Below are 25,329 nucleotides of genomic sequence, written 5' to 3' on the forward strand. Positions count from 1 at the left end.
ACTAGTTTAAAATGTCTACATAGAAAAGTAGATTAGAAATAATTTTTGTTAAGTATTAAAAATATGTTTGAAAAAATTAACTCAAGTTAATCTAAATGAATTGTTTGGGAGATAACTATAAAAAAATTGATAAATTTATCTTTTTTTGGAAAGTTAATTGTTAATGAAACGTTTAAGAAATTATTCTTAAAAGTATTAGTTATTTGCTTATTAAATATAGAAATGATTGAACCAAAACCACCAATTTTTTAAAAGGTATATTGTTAAACTCAAGCTGACTAAGAATTATTTTTATGATAGTTTTAAATAGTGTGAACCCTGATTTACTTCATATATATTTGGACCTAAACGTTTTAGTTTGCTCCACATTTAAGATGAAACTATTGTCGATTTTCTTAGAAATAAGGTTTACAATAAAATAAATACTATATCAATTAATTTATTACAAACTGATTTACAGCTTGAAAATTATTTAGATTATGAATTATGAAAATAAATAAACTTCATTAAACAAAACTTTTATCTGGAAAGATGTCTACTAATGGAAGTAAAGATAGAACAATTTCTGGTTCAAGTTTTGAAGAAGACTTATCAAAGGAAAGTGCTCAAGCCACAACGTGGAATCAAAAATTTGATGTGCTAATAAAATTAATAAAGCAAGGAAGTGAAAATGGTCCTATACTGTCTGACGTTGACATTGTTGATACAATTTTTCACTTGGTTAGTTTTAAACTTTAGATAAAAATAAAAAAATTTTGGCTAAAAAATATTACTAAATGTCCATCAATAAGTTAACAACTTATCACAGTTAAAAAAAATTGAATTCAGGTGATTTGTTAAAATTTAAAATCTTATATTTTTTTATAAACTAAACATTTTAATTTATTGATGCATAATATAGAAGTGTTTAAGTTGTTGATATTGTTATCAGTTATTTATTATCAGTTTTTTTTTGTTTGACTGTTTAAAAAACGCTAAATAGTAAAAGTAAGTGAGTATATTAAAACCACAAGGGGTCAAGGTATTTTTTTTACTAAAAATAACATTGATTTTAATATAAAAGCCAAAAATATGAACCCTTATTGTTATGTTAAAAGATGTAAAGAAAATTATTAACTTTTGAGTTATTGTATTCTATGTAAAGTTTTAAAGAATAAGTGTATATACCTCAATTTTTCATGGTTAATTTTATTAGAAATTTAAAAAACAAATAAAATTCAACTTTTTGTTATTATTTGAGCTAAAAACTTTATTTTATGAAAATATTTTGTAAGAGTTTAAGTAAAATGACAAGTAATTGTTAAAATGTTGCTAAGTAAAAACTTAAGATAATAAACAAAAAGTTATTAAAAAAAAAAGTCATTATATAATATAAATACTGTAAAAATTAGAAGTTAATTGATAAAAAGTGATAAAAAATATGTTCTTTAGTGAAATAGTCTTTTTTAAGATTACTTTAAGTTTTGTTTAGGAGTTAAAAGTGTGTGATAGCTAAGATAAAACTCTACACACTGAAAGAAACTTGTTTAAAAAAGGTAGACCCTAGCTCTCTTATAGCTTTAAACTTATTCCTTTATTAATTGAAAAAAAAAGTTTCTTAGCTCTATGTAAAATAAGTTATTATGAACCTTATAAATGTTAAATCTAAAAAAGAATATTGAAGACATCAGACTTATACTTATTTATAAGAAAGTTTATTATAAAGTTAAATTTAGATATTATAAAAGTTTAAACAAAAAAAATTGCCGTTTTAAAGCATACAAGCAATTAGGTTTGCTCAAAGAGCGGCAACCCTGTGAAAATAAAACTAGTTAGAAATTTAAATCACTAAAGCTATTTTCGATTAGTACGTATTTAATTTCAGTTACTTTTATTACTCTTTAAATCTCCATCACTTATTAAGTTTTTTCTTTAGTCATCAAAATGTTCAGCTTTTTTAAACTATTGCTTTAAATTTAAAAAGTAGATTTTAAAATCAATTATGTGCATATGTTTTTGCAATTCATTTTAAACATTAATTAGTACATACCTTATAGATGAAAACTCAAATACTTGGTTTTAAAACTTACTTTTATCTTTTTTATTTTATGCTTAGAATAACACTTTTAGGAGTTTATTATTTTTGTTTAATCTTGTATTTGTATGTAATATTTAAAGTTAAACTTTAGTATTTCTTGAAATTTATACAAAAGTTTTAAGTTAATTTTGAATTTCAAAAAATATTTTACTTTAAAAATTGAACTAAAATGTTTCTTTTTTAAATGTAGTCTTAATTATCAGAAGTTTAAAAATGTTTGAAAAAAATTGTGACATAATTTAATACAGTCTCCTTTAATTAAAACTTTCAGATGGTAGGGGGTGAGTTTGATTTAGAGACTAATTTCGTGATCACACATAATTTAGAAGGAGATGATCAAAACAAAATATCGAAGATGCTTGAAGTTATGGAAAACTGCAATGTTAAATGCCAAGTTAGTTTAAATATATAGAAGTCTTAGTACTCAGTTGACTGAATTAAGTAAATAAAATTATTAAAAAAAAATTTCAAAAAAAAGTATTTTGTAAGTTTTAAAACTTTATAGAGTTTAACTTATAATAAAAATAAAGTTATACTATTATTAAGTATATCTATTTACTTGCATATATATTTATTTTTTAAACTTCCAGGCTGAAATTTGGAGCACCTTTAAAGGAATATGTCGTAAAAGTTTTACTAATTTACAAGCTTGTGTAGATGTTCATCTTGTACAGAAGTTATTAACCATGTTAAATGAGTCTAATGAAATTATATCAGGTAAAATTGTAGATAAAATTATTATCATTTTCTTGGTATAATTTTGATTTATTGTCTGTATTTAACTTTAGTTATGTTTCATTTATCATTGCTGATACTTATTTAGTACATTTTATATAAACAGATATACTTTTAAAATTAAAAAATTTTCAAAGAGCGTAAACTATTACATTCGGTATAAATTTAAATAATTTGAATTGTTTTAAAAATTGTGTTTTTAGATCATTTAAAAAACAAAGATATACACCAAGAGTTTTATTAACTAGAAACATGACAAAACTAAGTATACGTATACCTACATGTTGATTCAATGTTGATTTGTTTTTATAGTTAAAAGTAGTTAATTAGCATTAGTTTTTCATTTAGGTAAAGTAAAATTGAATTTCATAATTTTATTACTTTTGTTGTTTTATAACTATTTTCGTCTGTTTAAGTTTCTCGAAAGTTATTTAGTTGACTTAAGTTTTACACTTAAAATAGTTTTTACTTTAAAAAAAGAAGTATTTTTTGTTTTTTATAAAAATTTTTACTAATGAATCTTTGATCAATTTGTATTTTAAAAATGTTACTTTGCTGTTCAAATAAGTATTTATTTCTCTCCAGAACTTGCAATAGATATGCTATCAATTGTTACTTCTTACAATATTCGTGTAAAAGAGCTCAAACAGTTGCTTAGCATGCTTAAAAGTGAAAATGGGAAATGGGTAAGTAAATAAATCATTAAACGTAGACAATTTTGTTTAGGGAGTACAATCATAATTACTAAAATATTTGTGATAAAAAATATTTTTAGTATTTCGTAAATATAAGACATACTTTATAATATTAAGTTTTGTTTCATAGTTTTTGAAATCAGCACGATGAAACTATTAAATTTGTTGTAAATTATTCTTTTTTCACTTAAGTTTTCAAGCTTGCTGTAGAAAAAGGAAAATTTTATTTTATTATATTTCAAAAAATAATAAATTGTATTGCTAGAAAAAAAATCACTATGAACTTACTTATGATTTTAATTGCCCTTTAAAAATTGATTTTTTAAAAGCTCTTTTTTAATGAGCTTACAAAGAATATTTTACTAGATTTTTTTATTTTAAAATTGTTTATAGTTGTCTTCTTGGTTCATATTTTTTATTTTATTTTTACTAATTACCCAATATTATTATTAAAGTCTAGATGAAAAATAATTTAGAATTAAAGCAACAAATTTTTGAGAAACTCATATTTTTGTACATCTTTCTAACAACTTAATACTATTTTAGGCAGTTTTTTACCTTAAATTTAACTTTATACTAAAAGTGGAAAAGAAAAACTTGTATATTCAAAAACCTGGATGAAACTCAGAAAACCTGATTTTTTTTCAAAAAGCCTTTGGCAACCCTGACTAAAATTTAAAAAAAAAACCATCACGACTTAAATCATAAATTATTTTAATGTAAATTTCAATATAAAAATAATTTTTCAGCCGCGCAACGCAGTCAAGCTGCTCAGCGTCTTGGAGTCGACTCCGGAGCGGCAGGGTCCGGACTGCTTCTTCAACTTCAGCGGGGCCCCCAGCGCCGCCATCGCCCTCCCCCCGCTCAAAACGTGGCCCTACAACAACGGGTTCACGGTCACCACGTGGTTCAGGTGCGACCCGCTCAACAACCTGAGGGTCGATGTCGACAAGCCGTACCTGTACTGGTGAGATGAGTAGTTGTTGTTGCATAGTGTATCTGCACATGGCATTTTATACGATTTTTAATGTTTCCAATTTTAACGATTCAGTCGCAGCAAGTATATAAGTGTGTACGTTTATTTTGGTTTTAGCAGGATTTTTTTATGCTAAACTTTTTTTAGAACAGATAGTTGCTTGATAGCTTACTGAATATTTTTTTAAATCCTATGAGTTTAATCTTTTTTTTTAACTTTAACAAAAACTACAGACTTTAAACATAAGTCACTCATTTAAAAAAGGTTTTTTAATTAATTTCGTTTAGCTCTTCATCAGAATAAACTTGCTAAAAACTGATACTTATATAATGCAAATTTAATTATAAACGGTAATTTTGAAATACATAGCTAAAAATTACTGTTTATAACTAAATTTGCACTATATTAATATCAGTTTTTAGCAAGTTTATTCTGATGAAAAGCTAAACGAAATTAATTAATGAACCTTTTTAAAATGAGTGACTTATGTTTAAAGTTATTAGTTAAAACCAGTACCAAAACCAAACTATTTAACAAAAAAATTAATAATTTACAAAAAATCTATTTAGAAAAGTTTGTTGAATTGAAATTTTAAGTGCTCAGTGTCATGTAAATAATTTTGACTAAACACTTGGTGTTAGTTTTATATGTTTACTAATTGTACATACAAATTCTAATCTACCAAAGTTATAAAACTTTTTCCTGCCACATGATATTGCGGTTTCATATAACTCTATTCTTTTATGAAGTGTAAGCTGATAATTTGAAAATTTGTGATACGCAGGTTTGAAGTTTTATTTGAAACTTGTTTTTGTATGTATATTTTATGCCTGATAGGCTTTGATTAGTTGAATTAAGAACGGATAACATTGATATGTGAACGTAAACTTTAGTTTTTTTATTATATTTTTTTGTAAAATAATCATAACAATAGTTAAAAACAAAATTTTGTCTACACACTTTTAAAAAAAACTTCTTTTATTTACAGTATATGCGATTCAATGAATTTTAGCTTGTTGTATATTTAACAGACGCTTGATAATTTCTAAAAATAAGTTAGCTGTTGTTGTTCATGCGCATATATCGTTAAAATACAATTTAATTCATTTTTTAAGTATATAAAAATAAAACTTTAAAGTTTTAGTTGTTTTCAATAGGTTTTCTAACAGCTTGTTAAAATGGTTTTTAGGTATTTAACGAAAAAGTTGTAAGTTTTGGTTTGAGCTTTTGTTTTATATTTAGCATGAAAAATTTAAACAAACAGCAGGAAAAGTAGCGAAAACTTGCGAGCAGGCATTGTAATTGCGCACCTTATATTCATGTTTAAAGTAAAATTTGCCGTTAAGTAAGTTATAAATAAATAATCTACATTTAGCGGGTCGAAAATCTAGATAATAGTTTACTTTATAGTAATTTTTGCCTTGAGTTGTATTGGTAAATAAATATTTTGAAAATTTTGGTTTTAAATCATTTAACTTATGGTTTTTCAAAGTGAAAGTGTTGTTTGCAATTTCAGTGCTGTATTTAAAAATAAAGTTTGATTTAAAAATTATTTGTTGGTTGTACATAAATTTTTGAACAGTTTTCTTAATATAACGAATTTATGTTAAAAAATTATATTCAAAACAATTGTTTGTTGCTTAAAACTGAAATATTACTTTTTTTCTTGTTTATTTAATATAGTTTTATAACCTAATGCATTCCGCTTGTTCTTAAAATTTCTTAATTATTTGTTATATTAGTATTTTTATTTCTCCTTATTTATTATTTTGTTGTCTACTGAAGACAAAATTTCTAAAAACTTGATATCTAAAATTGTTTGTTTAAATTAGTTTCAATTCTTTAAAAGTTGTTTTAAACTTGTCGTAAAATATAAATAATTATAGTTATTAGCAGTACGTTAATAAAATTACTTAATGCTCTTTGATATTAAGTTTTAATTTTAATAACTCTCAGCTGAATCTCAAGAATATGTGTTAGTTTATCTGTTTTATAAAATTGATATTGATATTTTATCAAAAAACTTTGATTAAATATCAATATAAACATTTTGAACAGCTTCAGAAACAGCAAAGGCCTCGGCTACTCGGCTCACTTCGTTGGGGGCTGCTTGATCATCACCATACTGAAGTCCAAGACCAAGGGTTTCCAGCATTGCGTCAAGTTCGATTTCAAACCAAAGCAAGTGAGTAAGGAGGCCAAACGATTATTGTTTAAAAAAAGCTGAGTGTTTATTCACTTTTTATTATAGTTTTTTAAACGGTTGTCTAGAAATTTAATTTAGTTTGTTGTCAGTGGTAAGCAAGTGAGTTATGAGTAGTGATGTACCGGACTTACTATCCGGGTCCGGATCCGGTCGGATATTGCCATTTTTGTCTGATATCCGGATCCGGCCGGATCTTGATTGAAAAAAAAGTCCGGATCTGGTTCCGGCCGGATTCTAAATTGAAAAAAAAGTCCGGATCCGGTTCCGGCCGGATTCTAATTTGAAAAAAAAGTCCGGGTCCGGCCGGATCCTAACAGAGATTCGGCCGATTCGGATCTAGTTAGTATAAAAGAGCATACAGAAAAGTATTTTTTCAAAAACAAACTCTTTGTAAATTAAAAAAAGTCATTTTCGTCAGTTAAAATTAAACACCTACCATGATTGGCTCATTTTGAACACGTGACTAATTTACATTTGTTTACATTTAAACTATGAAATAAACATTTTAGAAATGCAACTCTTTACCTATGTTGTAAAATTAAAAACTTTACTACCAAATTGTTAGGCTAGTTTTAAGATTTTTTGAAAAACTCAGGCTAGTTTTCTTTTAGATTTTGAATGAGTTTAAGCTAATCCAGTTTTCAATATTTTGTGATTTTTAAGCTAATTTTGTTCAAAAACTTGATTTTAATTGATTTTAGATTGGTAAGGCTATAGGGGGGGGGGGGGGGGTCCTCTTTGATTCTTACAAGTTGATCTTATTTAATAGATTTTAATCTTAGCTATCAGATATTGTTTCTGTGATGTACTTTATCTTTCTATCAATTTTCCTTATACTAAATTTAAAGTTATTTATAGTTTTTTTTTAGCTTTTATAAAAATGAAATTTTGAAACTACAAATGTAAGCTTTACTTTTTATGTGAAAACTAGTGATGTACCGGACTCACTATCCGGGTCAGGATCCGGCCGGATATTGCCATTTTTGTCTGATATCGGGATCCGGCCGGATCTTGATATGAAAAAAAAGTCCGGATCTAGTTCCGGCCGAATTCTAATTTGAAAAAAAAGTCCGGATCCGGTTCCGGCCGGACCCTAATTTGAAAAAAAAGCCCGGATCCGGTTCCGGCCAGATTCTAATTTAAAAAAAAAGTCCGGGTCCGGCTGGATCCTAATTTAAAAAAAGTCCGGGTCCAACCAGACCCGAAGTTGTGGGTTCGGTACATCACTAGTTATGAGGAGATCAAACACTTGATTATTTTAAAAAGCTACTAAAAGTTTAATGTTTTTTATTATTGTTAATTCAACAGCAATCAAAATAATTTTGTTCACAGTGGTACATGATAACTATAGTGCACGTGTACAATAGATGGAGGACAAGCGAGCTCAAGTGCTACGCAAACGGGCAGCTGGCTTCCACTTGCGAAATGAACTGGTACATTGGCGGCAACGATGTATGACAATTTTTTGGTCATAGTTACTATGCTTTTATAATTGTATCTATCTGTTTGGTGCGAATTACTTATAATAGTTGTTTAACTATTTACTTTTATAAAGTTTATACGTGTTTGTCATAATATTATTATTTTAAACTTACCCCATGTCAGATGCTTAAACCCTTGACTTGTTACATTTTGTGTTATAAAATTAGTTTTAGTAAATTATAACTGGTTTTTTATTGTTTTTATATTTTTTAATGCAATTATCATCACAGCAATTCGACAAATGTTTTCTGGGGTCAGCGGAGAGCGGGGACGGGTCGAGGGTGTTTTGCGGGCAAATCGCAGCTTTCTACACGTTCAGCGAGGAGCTGTCAGCCTCGCAAATTCACGCGATTCATCAACTCGGCCCCGGATACAAGGTTCGTGTATCAGTTTGATTTTATTTGAATTTACACAAAAAAATTAACAAAATTTATCCTAATAAGTTTAATTCTTTAAAAGCAAATATCTATTCGTACAACACTGTTGTGTTTCATAATTTAAACATAAGAGCCTTAACATAAAACACAGTGTCTAAAAAGCACATAAGCTGTTCTAAATCATACATAGTCTAAAATATAACTGGTACTAAAATCTAATCATATTTTAGTATATATAAAAACATATACTGTATAGTTGTGGTTAAGTAAACCTTATATAAAAACTCTTGTATAAATTTTCTGCACAGAACCAATTCAGGTTCGCCACCGAATCCGACCACTTGCTGGCCAACCGGCACCGCAAAGTCCTGTACGAAGAGTGCAAGCTGTCCGACTCCCTCGTGTTCGCCTACAACGCAAAGTCGTCCGACGGCAAGCTCTGCCTCGAGTGCTCGCCGCGGACGTCGCGGAGTGACGTCATCAGCAGCATCACGTCACTGAGCACGACGGAGCGGTGGTTCGTGCACAGCCCGCACGCCCTCATGCTTCCTGTTAGTTGCTGATGCGTTTGAATGCAAGCAGTTTTGCTTGTTATGTTTTTGATTTGTTTTATGAAAATGATTTATTTAGGGTTTTTTGCACTTATATACTGTAAACGATTTTTTTTTCTTAAAATTATCAAAACAATCAGAGTAAAGAATTAATAAAAGAAAATGGTCTTCCTTGATACTTTTATAAAACTGTTAGTTTTGAAATTCATACAGTTTACTTACACATACACTGTTGCTTATTCAACTTTTATTGAGTGAAATTTTATTTTATATTTCAGGGCGTAGACGCAGTCGTGACGCACTCCATATATTCTGCCCTCCACTCGGTCGGCGGGATTGAAATATTGTTTCCACTCTTCAATCAGCTCGATCACAAGCAAATGGACGGCAGCCTCGATACTAGCGTTTGGTAGGAACTATTTAAAATTATTTTTATGTTTTGTTGTTAAGGCTCATTTCATTACACAGTTGTAATAGTTTCTTTTGCAACTATGTACGTTTGTTTGATCGCTAAAGCATTAAAAAAACCAAAAACAGGAAATAGACTTTGTAATAGTCTTTAACAAAAATGTAGGAGCTTAACATTGGTTATAACTTATTTATGCATAAAATATATTCAAAAAAAAACAAATTTGTTAAAATGGAATTTTACAATATTTTAATTTATAACCATACTTAAGTTAAACTGAAGTATATACTTTTTGTTTGAAAAACAATTTTGCAGAACAAACTTTTAAAAACAAACTTTTAATGGTGTTTTAATTACAACTGCCCTACTAATGTCATTATGAAAACATAAAATAAAATTCAAATACTCAATGGTTCAAGTTTTTTTTATTACTACTGCATTTTTGAAAAGTTTTTAAACATTTTAAGAATTAGAATAGTTATTTTACTCACTTTTTAGTTCAACTTTACTGAATTTCCTGTATCAACTGTTGCAAGGATCAGTAAAAGCCCAGCAACAAATATTAAATGGAAAGGGTTTTCTGGTAATTGGATCTATATTGGAAAAATCTGACAAATCACACATAACAGGTTTATAAATGTTGCATTTAGTTTTTAAAAAGTGCTTTTTTTTCAAAAAAATTATGGAATCCTGTGTTAGTATATAACGAATATAAAACAATTAGTTTTTTGTATAGTTTTGAGTTATGCAGATTTTATAATTTTCAATCGAAAGTAAAAATGTTAACCCGTTTTTGGCTGTAAATGAATAATTAATAATTTACTTGGAAAAAGCTTCAAACAGGATTTAAATGTTCTATACACAAATTTGTTATCAAGTGTTTATTTAGAATTACTTTTGTTTTGAAAATAGATAATATTTTTTGTTGCTGTCTTTAATAGTATTTAATCTTTACTTTGTTCTAAAATAAATTTATTTTTATAAATATATAAATTGTCAAATATCAATAAATTAAGTTTAAACTCTTAATAGACACTTTTATCCATCTGAACATTTCTTTTATATAATTGTCATAAATTTTTAAATCAAGTTTAAGCAAAATATTTTTTTAACAAGTAGTCTAATGTAGAATTTAGTTTTTTTTAAACAAAAATTTTAATGAGTTTCAAATTAGTATTATATTTACTTACTTTTTACCTATAAAAGTTAGATTGTGGCTAGAATTTTAAGTACTTTTGAAAAAAAGTATACCAACAGTCGCTTAAACTTAGACTTTTATTTGTTTAAACACTTTAAAGTTTTTATTTCTGTTATCAAAGCTCTCAGTAAATAAACACGTATTGACTCATTTATCTAGCTTATTTTATATGTTTTAGATTTATTTATTTTTCAGCTTTTCTGTAATTTCTGTGTTTTTGTACATTTTATTTAAAAAGGAAATTCTAATTGCTTAAAAAAATTAATTGCCATTTAAAATATTAGTTTATTAATCTGTCAACATGTTTTTATTTTCATTTACACTGCAAATGTCACTACAATAATACTTAGAAATGCATTATCTCGTACTAACTTCTTACTTCAATATCAGAGAAATGCTTGGAATCTTTGATACGAATCGGTAAGCTTTTGGAACAATCCTCGGCGAACAGCGTGATTCTGATGCGGCAATTCTGCGACTACATCCTCTTTAACCCCAATATGTGGGTTAACACCAGCCCTTCTGTTAGTAAAGTTGTAAATTTTCTGCCTGATTTAATTTTTAATATTATAATTTTTAATATTACAATTTTTAGTTACTTATTACTAGCTGTAATAAAATGGTAATTGTCATAATTTAGAGCAGTTTTGTGAATTAGCATGTAATTTACATAAGCGCAAACAAAAGATCCAAATTATGGCAACCATGGTTGTTGACTTTAAAACAGTTAAAAAGTCAACAGTTAAAAAGCAACATCAGTTTTTGAAACAGTTGTTTTTGATGTTGAAATAGTCTAATTTTGTGAATTAGCATGTAATTTACATGAGCGCAAACTATGAATATAAGTATTTACAGTATGTTTTTGTACTGGTTGGATCTATATTTTAATTATTCACAGGTTCAAAATAAACTGTACACCTACCTGGCAACCGACTTGGTCCAGTCTCCCGCCATTCAAACCAGCATTAGACGAGTTTCGACAGTGTTGTTGTTTGTTCACGCGTTGAAGTATTACTACTGGGTGGTAGATCCCCAGCCAAGGTCCGGCATTTCACCAAAGTCGACCAGTTAGTTTGGAGTTTGTTCTGTATCATGACGTGAAATGGTTAAAAACAGTAAAAGGTTTAAGGTAATAAGATATGTCTAAAATTAATTCATTATATGGTTTTGGAGTTGATTTTTTATGTAGTTTTTCTTCAGTTTATTATTATAACCAGATAAATTTCGTTAAAACTGGTAAAAACTGTCTTTTTTTGTTTTGAAATTTTGTTTATAACAAAATGAGTGAACAAGGTTAAAGTGTTCAATAATTTTTTGTTTCCAACGTATTTTTTTATGATGCTTATTTATATTTGTGCTGTAAAATTTTATCAGTATAGATACAAAGTTATCTGATCGTTTGCCAAAATTCAACAAACATTAAAATAATTTAAATGATTACTTCTAGTGATTTCTTTAGTACTGATGTGTTCTTATAATTATATTTTCTGAATAAATATATGACAGTACTTGTAATAGTACATAATATAATAAGTAGTATAAAAACTATTTTAACGAATAATAGCTGTAAATAAAACTGAAATAATTAATCAAAATATTTAACAACAGTAGACACGAGAAATCGTCCTACAAAAGATGAACTGATGTCACTACGAGCATTCATCTTGCTGTTCATTAAACAAATCATCACAAAGTCTCTTTCAGTTTCCGAAGACGAAATCAAAGCAATATGCGGATACTTGTTGACCATGCATGAGGTTAACTGTCGTAAAAATAATATAAATTAGAGTTTTAGATGTTCTTCCTTGAATAACTAAGCCTTAATTTAAAATGCTAGACAGAAAAAGTAAGATATATCCAACAAATCTATTTTAAATCATAATTTTTTTGTTTTGCTAATTAAATTAAAATACCCATTGATAAAACAAGAGCACAGCATAATTTTATAAACTGATTTTTCCAGTATTATGTTTTAGCCAAATATATATAGCATATTTTTCAAAATACTTTGGTTTGTAGACACACTTTATAAATTATAAATCTAACTTTTGAGACTGCCTTGTGATTTATTGAAAAACTACATTATTTGCTTGGAAAAGTTGTTTTTTCTAATTATTATTCTACTTCTTTAGAACTATTCAAATTAAACTAAGTTTAGAGTTTCTGGTATATAGTAATATTTTATTATTGTTAATGTTTTACTTTTCAAACTCGGTTAAGCTTAATGGTATGACGGTCTTACAAATTAAACAAAAAAAAAATTAAACTTGTTTTCTTTTGCAGGACGAGAACATTATAGACGTCATTCAACTTCTGGTGGCGATGATTTCGGAGCACGGTGAGCAGGTGACGCCCGGGTTCGAATCCCAGCAGGGCGTCGCCGTCATATTCAAGCTGATGGCTTCGGATAACTTGATCGTCAGAATCCAGTCGTTGAAGTTGCTCGCCTACTTTTTCAAGAACTTGTCATCAAAGTATGTCTTTTTAGATTTATTTGTTTTGGTTTTATTGAGCGCAGAAGTACAAGAAGTCAATATCTTATGAAAATTGCTATATATGAGTTATGAAATAAGTCTGAATTAATTTTTTACGATTATCATTTTATTTGTTAAGTAATTCAAGCTCACGGTAATTACTCAGATATATTGTATTTAAAAAAACATCTTCTGAAGTTTTTTCACAATTTGCAAGTCCTTGACATTATTATAAAACACAATCACCGCATGCATCATTTCATTGACTCTTATTGCCTAATGTCGTTGTACTTTAGTTTTGTAAACATTGCAGGAGGAAGTCGGAGCTGATGGACGAGCAGGGACTGTTCTCGCTGATCACCGAGCGGTTGCTGCTGCACGGCAAGAGCCAAGTGCTGAACATGTCGACCTACAACGTCCTGTACGAAGTCATGGTCGAGAAGCCGTGCACGCAGGTCGTCCACAAGCAGCACAGCGACCCGGGAATGCATACCGTCATTCACAACCCGGGTTTGAATTTCGTTTTAAATATTTGATAAGTTTTATGTTGCTTAAAGGTGTAGAATTATTAAGCTTTAGCTCATTTTAGTTTACATTTTTTTTTTGTTTCAGATATCTTACATTGTTATTAAATTCACTCAATTCAACAAGGAGTTACTCTTCATGTAAAATATCTTGTACAAACAAAACTATCTATCGCTATCTAGGCTACCTGATACAGTAACATTGGACCTTAGGAGTTTTTTTGCTTGCTTAACAGCGACTTCTGCTCTTGGATAGTATGCTGAAGCTACTCGATGTGTAACATCCCAGGTTTTAAGAAATTCCTTTGTTTAACTAGACGAAAATTTTGGTCCACCATCACTTGATATCTCTTCAGGTACTCCAAATCTAGAAAATAAGTTACGTCGGCACTTAATCAAACCACACGAACCTGCTTGAGATGTTCCGCTAGGTGTTGAAAATCTTTCTGTCCAACTTGACAATCTGTCGCCTACCACTAGAAAGTTGTTTCCAGCAAACTTGAAAAATCTGCAAATATCTTCTCGAAAGGACTTGTAGGAGGATCAGATAACTCTTGTGGTAACGATGGTTGAGAAGGAAAGTTTTGGTTGAAGCTTTGACTTTTTTCTCGAATTGATTCAATGTCCTGTGTAATCTCAGGCCAGAAGACAATCTGTTGGGTACGCGCATGCATTGGTGTCACACCTTAGTGCACTGAATGTAACTTATTGAGAATACGAGGTCGTAAACTTAAAGACACCACTACTTTGTCTTTGTAAAGTATAACTCAATCACTCACGTACAAAGCACCATCGTATCTAAAATACGCTGACAAGGGTTCATCATGTTTTAAACTTCGACCTTCTTCGATACAACTAAAAACTTTTGAAGGTAATTTGTCATATAACGTTTCTTTCCAAGTGGTTACGATAAAACGGCGTATTTCATTACTTAATGAAGCAATAAGAAGTGATTCATTAGTCAAATCAAGATCATGCGAATTCATTTCACTTGACAAGGTAGGATAACGTGATGCAGCGTCTGCAGCTAAATTAGTTTTACCAGGCATGTACTGTACTTCAAAAAGCCATGGTAGTGTGCGCTGTTTCAGTCTAAATATCCGTGTGTTCTGAATTTCGTTTAAAGCACGATCACCAAATATCTTTATTAGTGGCTCATGGTTCGTAAAAACCACAAGATCTTTGCAGCCCATAGTAAAATACTTTGTCTGCTCTAACGACCAAGCAATGGCAAGCGACTCTCCTTCAATGGCAGTATAACTATTTTCTGCTCCAATTAAAAACCTTGAACCTGCAAGTGTCACCTTCCAGCCAGTGGTGCAGCAGTCTGGTAATCAGCTATTGAAATTGCAGTGTTTCTGCATGAGAATGTAGACTAAGCCTTGCTTCGACCAGTCAGGTCTTAGACATGTCAACTTTCCAAAATAAAAAAATTGTGCACCAACAATCATTTGTTTTGACTCAATAAATACTTGGTTCAAACTTTCTGTCCAAATGAATTTGTGTTTTGGGCTAAGAAAGTCTCTAAAATATGCCATAACTTTACGAAGTTTTGCATAATTGGATACTTGATTAATTAGGCTAAACCAGCTCCGTATATCTGTGGCAGACTTTGGGGTTTGGAAGTTCCAAATTGAGTCCAAGTACTTTGGTAAAGGTTCTATGCCTTCATTTGAAATTCTGAAACCTGCAAAATCAACTGACTTTTGACAGAATTGCAACTTCTTTGGATTAAGGATTATGCCTGTTTTTTCAAATTTTGGCTAAAAAGTCTATTGTTCTCCACCAGTGACACTCTTATTCGGAATCATAAAACACAGTATCATCTACACACCTTTCCTTTCTATCAAAATCAGATAAGATAGTTGAAAAACGACGATTGTAACCATCACCAGACGAAACAAAGCCTTGAGGTGCTTTAGTATAACGAAACCTACCAAACGGAGTGATAAATGTTGTGAGATGCCTATCACTTTCTCTTAAAGGAACTCCATGATACGCTTTCCAAGCATCTGTTACAGTCTTGAATCTTCTTTTTGGAATTCAGTGTACCAACTTAAACGGAGTTTCTGAAGCACGTGTCTCTCTCTTGCAATACTTGTTAAGAGGTGAGAGATCTACAGCTCTTCTAGGTGACCCATCTTATTTTCTTGTGACAACCACACGATGACACCAGAGTACAGGTTCACCAAATGGGACATGTTCCAAAACACCTAACTTCTCATCCCTGATGAGATCCGCTTCAACCTGCTTTAGTTGTCTGATCCTCTTACAAGTCCATTCGAGAAGTTATTTGCAGATTTTTTCCATTTTGCTGGAAACAACTTTCTAGTAGTATGCGACAGATTGTCAGGTTGGACAAAAATATTTTCAACACCCAGCGGAACATCTCAAGCAGGTTCGTGTGATTTGATTAAGTGCCTACGTGACTTATTTTCTAGATTTGGAGTACCTGAAGAGATATCAAGTGATGGTGGACCAGAATTTTCGTCTAGTTAAACAAAGGAATTTCTTAAAACCTCGGATGTTACACATCAAGTAGCTTCAGCATACTATCCAAGGTCAAATGGAAGAGCAAAAGTCGCTGTAAAGCAAGCAAAAAGACTCCTAAGGTCCAATGTTACTGAATCAGGTAGCCTAGATAGCGATAGATTTTCAAGTACGATGATTCAGTTGAGGAACACCCCTAACAGCGACTGTAAAGTATCCCAAGCTGAAATTATATATGGAAGACAGCTGCGAGATGGTTTTGTCTTTTTAAACAAGCTGGATAAACTTTCTAATCCTGCGGTGCGACCTGTATGAAGAGAAGCATGGAAACTAAAAAAAAGAGCCACTGCGTACAAAATTCGTCAAAAATGCAGAAGCTATCAACCACAAAGCTAGAAAGTTGCGACCTTTGTACGTTGGCAGTAGGTGTCTACTGCTGAACCAGAGCGGCAACCATCCTCGTAAATGGGACATGGGCTTCCACATGATCAATTTGTGGTGAGTATTGATGGCTCACGGAGATTGACGCGAAGGAATAGAAGGTTTTCGTACAACCCAATCTCAACGAGTACTGATTCAAAGACATTCTATGGTTGGCGTCGAGATCAACCTAGCTCACAAGAGGACAATGTAAGTGATCAATCTCCTAATTCGCCTTCATTGTTTTCAGATAATTCGAATGATGCCAGAAGTGATGAGACAAATGAAGCTGATGGGGATTATAAGAATGTTGAGGAAGAGCACACTACTGCTCCTATGGTTTTCATAAAAAATAAAGTACCACTTGCTTTGCGTAGATTAAAAGACTTTAATTCCCCAGGTCCAAATTGGTGATATTTAGTTGTGTAGGATTTAATTGTAATATTTTTTTGTTGTATTACAGTTATATTATTTATTTGTTTTGAAGAAAAATATACTTTTTTTTGAAGCATTTTCTTTGGTAAAAGGCAATTGAATTTTGTTAGTTTTATTTTGATTAAATTTACTTTTCTAGATTTATTAATCATCATTTATCAGATAATTTTTGATAAATGCTTTTTGTTACTTATCTAGATTCCCTCATTTGAGACTTGTTTTACCTTAAGTTTATTTTTCCTTAAATGAGCTGAAGTTGATGTAGAATTATTAAGCTTTAGTTCATTTTAGTTTATATGTTTATAATTGTTTTGTTTCAGATATCTTACATTGTTATTAAATTCACTTAATTCAAAAAGGAGTTATTCTTTAACAGGGTTGCCTGAAAACCTGGAATTTGAAAATATTTTGGAAAAAAAACCTGGAAAAACAACCCTGGTTCGAATTTGATTAGAAACTATAGCATGTTATTAGTTTATTTATGTTGTTCTGCAGTAAAACTGTGTTTGAGTTTGCTTTTGTTTTTGAATTTCATAGCATACGCGTTTTTTATTGCTTGCTAATTTTTGCAGTGTTTATTGTTATTTTGTTTTAGAAAGTTGTTTTTTATGTCAAACTTAACGTTTGATAATTAAAACTAAACAAAAAAAAAGCATTTATAAATAATCAAAATAAATAAAACAGCAATAATGAAAGTGGTCGCCAACCTGATACGCCACTTCAACAGCAAAAAACCTTCCGATGACGAAGAAGATGTTGAAGACGACCCGGATGTAATGAAGTTGAAAATCGTCTTTCTCAACGACCTCGTCAAGTTGTTCGAGTCGTCCAAAGAAAACAGAAGAGTTTTGCTGCAGCAGTCTGTGTGGCAGGATTGGTTGGTGGCTTTTATTACAAAATGAAGTTGTAAGATTATTGATAAGTTTAACTATTGTTTTAGAAATAGTTTGGACTAGTAAGTGTAGTGCTTATACCAAGTTTAAATGAATGTGATTTTTTATAAATCACAAATGAATTTTTCAACGTTTTCTTATAAACTATTAGCGTTTTGAATATTTTAAATAACAAAGTAAATGTATTTTAGTAATATTTTCAAAATTCGTTTTTGTAAATTTATCAATGTTTCTTACAGACCTAAACTAAAGCGTGTGTAAGGTTTTTATTACATAGCTGTTTAATAATTAAATTTAAAAGGTTATTGGACATGGGTTACTTGCGGCCGAAGACGAAAGAGCAGGAAAAGATCCAGCAGCTTGTCTTCAGTCTGCTGGAAATGCTCCTTTTCCACGCCGTCAAAGTTGAATGGGGCGGATGGAGGGTCTGGGTTGACACGCTGGCAATTGTTCATTCCAAGGTCGGTTTTTTTCAACTTGTTTATAATTTTCAAGGTAAATTCTCATTTGATTTTTACGAAAACTTTATTTAATTAATTTGTTTAATTAAGATAATTTTGTTATTTAGTTTGATTATATACTTTTTTTGTGGATTTTTTTTAATATATTTTTTGATTTAGACAGAATATTTTAATTAAAAAATTTGCGCTTTGTTTGCTTTAATAACGCAACTTGTCAATTGCGTTTATAGTTGGATGCATAATTTATCCAACTTTATCTGTGCGTTGAACTCATTAGAAAAATCAATAATTTTAAATCTGATCGTTTAGATCTCGCTTGAAGAACACCGCGAGTATGTGAAAAACGCCAAGTTGAAATATGCAGAGGAAAAAAGCAGCTCTCTGTCGACAGCTAACGGTGATAAAAGTAGTGATTCACAAATTGCAAACAATAACGATGAAGTTGAACGTCTGAAAACCGTATTAGAAGATCTTAGACAACATAAAGAACTTTCAGAAAGTCAAGAAATAGAAATAATTGATAAAGGTAGTGATTTAAATAATGAAGAAAGTAAAAGCGAATCTGAACAATTGACTGACGCAATAGAAGGTGTAAAATCAAGTGAGGAAGTTTCAGATGATCAAAAAGTAGAAACAAAAGATAAAATCAACGTAAATAAAGATTTAGAAAACGATAACAGCATAGACGAAAATGAGCAATTAGCAAACGAAATGAAAAATATTGAATTGAATGACGAATCTTCAGATGGTACAAATGTAGAAAACAAAAAAAATATAAGTATACTTAATGATTTAGAAAACGAAGAAAATAGCAGTAAAGTTGATCAACTGACAAACAAAATAAAAGATATTGATTTAAATGAAGACGTTTTAGACAGTCAAGAAATAAACAGTGAGGCAAAGGAAATTGTTTCAGAGGACAAAATAACTACTACTTCACAAAACGGCGACATTGAAGACAAAAATTCCTCAAATGATGGTCAAAAGGCTGATGACGCAAATTTAGAAGAAAATAATGATGTCAGCATTAATGGTGGAAAACCAAGTTCAGACAATGGTGACGTGATCGAAACAGAAGTGAATGAAAAAGTATTGCTTGAAAACGAAGAGTCTGTTCACAATACTGCTAGTTTGGAAAAGGACGAAAAAGAGAAAGTATCGGATAATAATATAGATGAAGATCAAGTTGCTAATCGTGAAAAGGGTACTGTAAACAAAGAAAATATTTCGGAAGACAAAGTATCTGGAACACCAAACGAGGTTAAACTTTTTAGTTGTATGTACTTGAACTTTTATATCAATAAACAAGCTTTAAAAACATTGTAATAATAAACACATGTATAAATAATTTTAAGTATCTTTTACTTAAGATTTTGTAAATCAAGTTAAAAATATAGTCAAAGCATATATGTTTGTCATATAAAAATAACGTTAGGTTTTTCATATCTAACAGGTTTTTTAAGTATATTTTTTTATTTATAAATAAATTATAAATCTGTTGAAAAAAAGATAAACATATATAAATAAATTCTTTCCAATTCTCAGGAACCAAAAAGTGATGAAGAAAATAAAACCAAGTCTCCGGAGCCGCAGCAGTTTAGCCCTGGACCTCGGTTCTTGCCGTTCCGAATTCCTGAGTTCAAATGGAACCAAGTTCATCTAAAAATAATGGACGACTTGTTCAAATGCATCGAAGACGATGTCGAAAAGTGGAAGTCGTTAGTGTTTCTTCCCATTTGCTAATTGATTTTTTTTGTATTGTTATTACTTTTAATGGAAAAACTTTTAAGTATACCAGTGAAGAAAAGTGAATTTTAAATGATTGGTTTTATTACTGTAAGTTAAATTAAACTAAACAATTAAAATTATACTAATTAAATTAAATATTAATTTAATAATAAAAAATTTAAAATGACAGAAGTACACATAGTTTTTTATGGTTTGTTCTTAAGTTCAATCAAGTAAATCATCTTAAATTTTTTTGATGCCATAAATGAAACACAGTAGCACGGAGGAGCACCTGAGTGAAATAGTGGGATCCAACGACAACATAGTGTACGTTCACAACACCCTGCACCTAATAAGCCAGATGATGGACAACATAGTGCTCGCTTGCGGCGGCATACTGCCCATCCTGTCATCTGCCACCAGTCCCACTGTTAGTTTGTTTGTACATGAACTAAGTCTAAAGAAGAAGTAAATTAAATTGAAAAAAAGTGTTAAATTAAAATGTTAAATTTTGTAATGCGTTTAAAAATATTTTGTATAAGAGTGACTGGAAAAAGTTTTGATAAGTTGTTACTTATTTTGCAGCAATATAATACTTAAAATATCACTTTTTATTGAATAGTTAGTATAAAAAATAAAAAATTTTAAAGAATAATTAAAGTAAAAGTTAGATAAAATAAATTTGATAACGCACATAAACCATTGCTTTCAAACATTCCACCAAAATAAATAACTATAACATTTTTTTAATCAAATGAAAAATATACTATTTTCTCAGTACGAGCTGGACTCAATCGAACCATCTCAGGGCTTGTCCTTAGTGGAAGCGTGGCAGATAATGAACAGGCTCGTCAAATTGATGGAAATCATGACTTTTTCCTCAAACGTAAGCCTGTCCGAAATTGAAAACGAAAAGAACATTTCTTCCGGCGGGGTTTTGCGACAATCGCTGAGAAGCGGTAATTAATTTGTGCAGTGATTTAAAATTTTTATAAATAAATGAAAGTTATATATGTATGATTGTGTAAAAATTGTAAAAAGTTGATTAAAAAATAAATACAAAACTTATAACTATGAAAACGTAAAATGCAAAGTTTTAAATGAAAATAAATAGTTGTGTTATTTTATTACTGAGAACAAGTTTTTTGTGGTATAGTTAGTAACATTCTACTTATGTTTGTTCACAGTAATAAGTTTAACCAACAAAATTAACAGTGTGTTTGTGCGCGGTGAGGAACTGCCTGGAGAACCGATATGTTTGCAGACAAGCCGAACCTCTAAACACCACTTCCTCGTATATGGCTTACAATCAGCCTGATAGCTACCATGTCAGTCATGTTTCTTCCCCGCTTTTTATAACAAAAATGACTTTCTAAACCGTGTAACTCTTTAATTGATTTTCCGCAATATTTAAATTGCTTTTAAACAAAAAAAAAAAAATTTTTGAAAACATAAAACTCAATTCAGAAACTGTTTGTTTATTTTATTAATATTATTTTTATTAAGTTTTGCTAAGTTTCTTATACTAATCTGCTATCTGGAAATATATTATTTTTTTTAACCAGAATTTTCCTTCAGATTTAAGTGAAGGTATCATTGGATATATTAACATATATTGTTGCCGTTAATTATGTAAAAACAGTTTACTACAAATTTTATTTTTGTCACCCATTAACAACAAGACATTGAACAGGCGAGCCACCCTATGAGCAAGCAGGGTGAAGTGAAATCCGCTTGGAAGGAGGCGGAAGACCTGGTTTCGATGATGAGCAAGGAGGCCACTCCCGTGCTCGACGCGTCGCTGTTGCTGCAGGAACTCGACGTTCACCGCCTCCGCAACATCATCTACTACAGAGACATCGTTGGTTTCGTTTGATGTTGAAGTAGTGTTGGTAAATTGAAAATATCTCGGTTCGTCGTGATCCTTTCGTAAAGCAGAATTTTTTTTTTTTGTAGATTATTGAGTTTTAAACGTGTTCGCGACAGTTTTTCTTCATTATTGGAAAGCAAAAAAGATTATATTAAAAGCTTGCATGACTATGTTGTGCTGTTGTCCTTGGCACGGTGTCTTGGTGTGACAGAAATAAATGTAGATTTAAATAAGTTTTAGGATTGAACCGTTAATATCTTTAGTTTCTAGCTTTACATGGTTGATGCATGGTTTTTTTTGATTACTATTAGTTAAAATTAGTTGATTGTGTTACCAAATATATTTAATTAGGGTTGTGGTTTTTAAAGTTAAAAGTGTAAGTTTAAAATTTAACTTAGTTGACAAACCTTTGATTTGTTGCACAATAAAAAGACCTGGTTGACCAAACATTGAGAACCATAGTAAGTTAATAATTTCAAGACATTTTGAGCTATAGATCAAAGAAAGATATAAATTATATATTTAGAAATAATATTTGGAGTCAGCATATCTGATGAAGTTAACTTAATAAATACAATTATCGAAAGTATAACATTTTTTCATGAGGTTTATTCTGCAAGCAAATTTTCGCTCAAAAAGCTCGTCATTGCTTATAAAAATAAAATTCAGAAAAATTACATTTAAAAATCATGGAAAATGATTGTCACTTAAAAGATTAGTTAAAATATTGTTATATAAACAAAACTAAACAATACCAATCAAGTTATTATCTTAAGGTAAAAGTTAACAGGTAATTTAGTATTTTATGAATACCTAGTAAAAGTTTATACCCTTTTACCGCTTTTGCAGTTTAAAATCTTAAGTTTATATGTATAAAAGTAGCTTAAAAATTCTTAAAATTTGTTTATTTTTGAAGTTTGCAAATATTCAATAAAGGCCTTTCCGTTGGTTTGAATTAAGATTTTAAAATATAATGTGAATGTTTCCTTTCTCTTGTTTTATGATAAAAATGAAACCAATACAATAGAGACTGAGAAATATAGAAGAAAAGAATGGCGAAGCAAGCGAGCAGAGTCGGCTTAGACAAAAAGTAATTATTTAATTATATTAGGTGGCTTACTAACAACTTCTTCTTAATACGCAGTTTATTGCTGAGTTTGTTTGACTAGTACTTAATTCCACATATCATATGATTATGCGATTTTTCATCTACAATTTTTATGTTTATTTCTATGAGACTTTTTTGTCTTTATTATGAGACAATTTTAATTAATATATTAACTAATATATATTTAATGTTTTTTCAGTTTCTAAAGTTGCTGCTTTAACCTAATAATTATGGTACAAAACTAATGACACTTTTTAATCTTATAATTTTTCTTTTGAAGGATTTTATCATTTAAACATCAGATTAATATTACTTCGTCTATTTTTAAACTGTGTGTTAAAATATTTACATTTCGGTATAAGAATAACTTTTGAAATCTTTAAAAAACATATGGTTTGAAAAATTAGATACTTTATAATATGTTTCCCAATTTAAAAAAAAAAAAAACTAAATTTTACCAATTTTTAAGTTGTAAAATATGACATTGTGAAAGTACATACAGAATAAAAACAAAAATCTATAGTTATAAATTTGTTGATCTTGAGTATTTAGATACTAATAAACTTTTTGCATGCAATTTTATACAGATAATTGTTTCCTAAAGGTATAATTTTTCGTTTCGTCTACAGTCTTGTGTAAATGAACTTAAATAAGAGATTTTTTAAAATAACAAAAATACTGTAGTGTTATATTTTTTACAGAAATTTAAACTCGTAACTTTAGTTTTTAGCTTTTAATACAGTGCATCTCTTTTAATTATTGCATATTTATGTTTTTCTACTCCAATTGAGTATACTATTTTATAGATTTTTAAAGTCAATTTTGCATTGTATATTTCATTTAGTTTTGACACAAAGCATGATAAAAATGTAATACAGCTACCTATAATACTTAACCGTATCAATGGTTGTTTAGTCTAAAATTATGTATATTTTTAGAGTTAACATAATTCATAAATGTAATATACCAATTTTTATTGAGAATTATTAAGCACACTAGCTGCTTTAAAAATTATGTTGTAAAACATTGTTTAGTTTTCGATATTACCTCATATAAATAAATTATGTTTATGTAACTTTATGTTAAATTTATTTTCATAATTTTTTGCTTTTTTGATTCAGATAACTTTCTTTAGAGTATTCTTTTACAACCAATCTTTTGGTGTTTACAAAGTTAAGAAGTATATATTTTATTAAAGCAAAGTTTGTGCATTCATGACACTTGTTCGATAGTAAATTAGGATATGCTTTTTAAAATTCGTACATTTTAAGTTTAAATAAGTAATTAATTTAACTGGAAAATATGGTTGAAAGGAATATATATTTTATCAGAATAATCTGTAAATTTCAACAGTTCGTATTTAATTTGGTACCTTATTTTTTATTTGTGTCACTAAACAATGTCATTTATTGTGTGTCGTTATTTTAATTTACTATTATTTGTTCATTATTTTTAAAAACGTGTTTATTATCTAAGCTTTGAAAAATTATTCTAGTATTTATTTGTTTAAATTTGGAAAATAGCTGTATTAAATTTTGATAATAAGTCTATAAACTTAAGTTAATATAATAACTAATCAAAAATAAATAACTTGCTTACCAAAATTTCTTTGTCTTTTCTTTAACAACAATCAAAAAAATCGATTAACTTTTTCTTAACACCTTAATAAATACTATTAGGCTTTTAGATCAGATAACCTTCTAATGTACGCTAACTTAAAAGAATATCAAGTTAAGTTAAAACTTAATGAGCGATTTTATCAAATGGATCTGATGTTATTTACATTTTTAACCTGAAATTTGTGAATGTTTTTACTAGTCAACCATTGTAAAACTTTAATGGCCGACTAAGAAAAAGAAACAATTTTTTTAATTGCAGCAAGACATTCTTCTTTTATCTGATTCAGAAGTAAATAATCTAGCTAAAGAATGAACTTTCGAAAAATTTGTTTCTTTATTTAGAAAAACTTTACGTCAGTTATTTTTTACGCGCCTTTTCTGACGCACGTTGTAACGTAAATGCGTATACTGCACTTAACTCACAAAAATCAAATACGAAAATTAAATGATTTTTTATGTTGTTCTTACACAATAGGTATTAGATTTAGTTAAGGAAAATGTATATTAAGCCTTGTGAATAGTTTACAGATTAACTTTTTGAATGAAAAATGTTATTGTTTACAATTGGTTCATTAAATCAATGAGTAATAAATTTAGTTAC

The 25,329-nt window shown here is 29.3% G+C and overlaps 1 protein-coding gene across 3 annotated transcripts in view; it reads left to right on the forward strand.

Annotated features, from left to right (window-relative positions):
* The first annotated feature begins 465 nt into the window (after window positions 1–465).
* Window positions 466–25,329, forward strand: part of LOC145844582 (neurobeachin-like) — a 46,263-nt gene continuing 21,399 nt past the window's right edge. For 2 of the 3 annotated variants that reach the window (XM_082951979.1, XM_082951980.1), the window contains exons 1-25: window positions 466–720; window positions 2,349–2,471; window positions 2,668–2,794; window positions 3,398–3,498; window positions 4,257–4,474; window positions 6,542–6,668; window positions 8,022–8,141; window positions 8,402–8,548; window positions 8,857–9,099; window positions 9,378–9,508; window positions 10,007–10,137; window positions 11,097–11,230; window positions 11,605–11,773; window positions 12,315–12,463; window positions 12,990–13,180; window positions 13,494–13,690; window positions 17,734–17,926; window positions 18,244–18,403; window positions 18,713–19,663; window positions 19,949–20,121; window positions 20,408–20,561; window positions 20,910–21,090; window positions 21,347–21,459; window positions 21,825–21,992; window positions 23,029–23,091. In XM_082951979.1, the coding sequence (XP_082808105.1) occupies window positions 532–720; window positions 2,349–2,471; window positions 2,668–2,794; window positions 3,398–3,498; window positions 4,257–4,474; window positions 6,542–6,668; window positions 8,022–8,141; window positions 8,402–8,548; window positions 8,857–9,099; window positions 9,378–9,508; window positions 10,007–10,137; window positions 11,097–11,230; window positions 11,605–11,773; window positions 12,315–12,463; window positions 12,990–13,180; window positions 13,494–13,690; window positions 17,734–17,926; window positions 18,244–18,403; window positions 18,713–19,663; window positions 19,949–20,121; window positions 20,408–20,561; window positions 20,910–21,090; window positions 21,347–21,459; window positions 21,825–21,992; window positions 23,029–23,091 (4,653 nt within the window). In that variant the 5' untranslated portion in view covers window positions 466–531. The remainder of the gene's footprint in view (window positions 721–2,348; window positions 2,472–2,667; window positions 2,795–3,397; window positions 3,499–4,256; window positions 4,475–6,541; window positions 6,669–8,021; window positions 8,142–8,401; window positions 8,549–8,856; window positions 9,100–9,377; window positions 9,509–10,006; window positions 10,138–11,096; window positions 11,231–11,604; window positions 11,774–12,314; window positions 12,464–12,989; window positions 13,181–13,493; window positions 13,691–17,733; window positions 17,927–18,243; window positions 18,404–18,712; window positions 19,664–19,948; window positions 20,122–20,407; window positions 20,562–20,909; window positions 21,091–21,346; window positions 21,460–21,824; window positions 21,993–23,028; window positions 23,092–25,329) is intronic. The other variant, XM_082951981.1, reaches the window with a different exon arrangement.

Source organism: Thalia democratica, chromosome 9 (assembly GCF_965202585.1).
Source record: "Thalia democratica chromosome 9, ktThaDemo2.hap1.1, whole genome shotgun sequence".
Classification (NCBI taxonomy): domain Eukaryota; kingdom Metazoa; phylum Chordata; class Thaliacea; order Salpida; family Salpidae; genus Thalia; species Thalia democratica.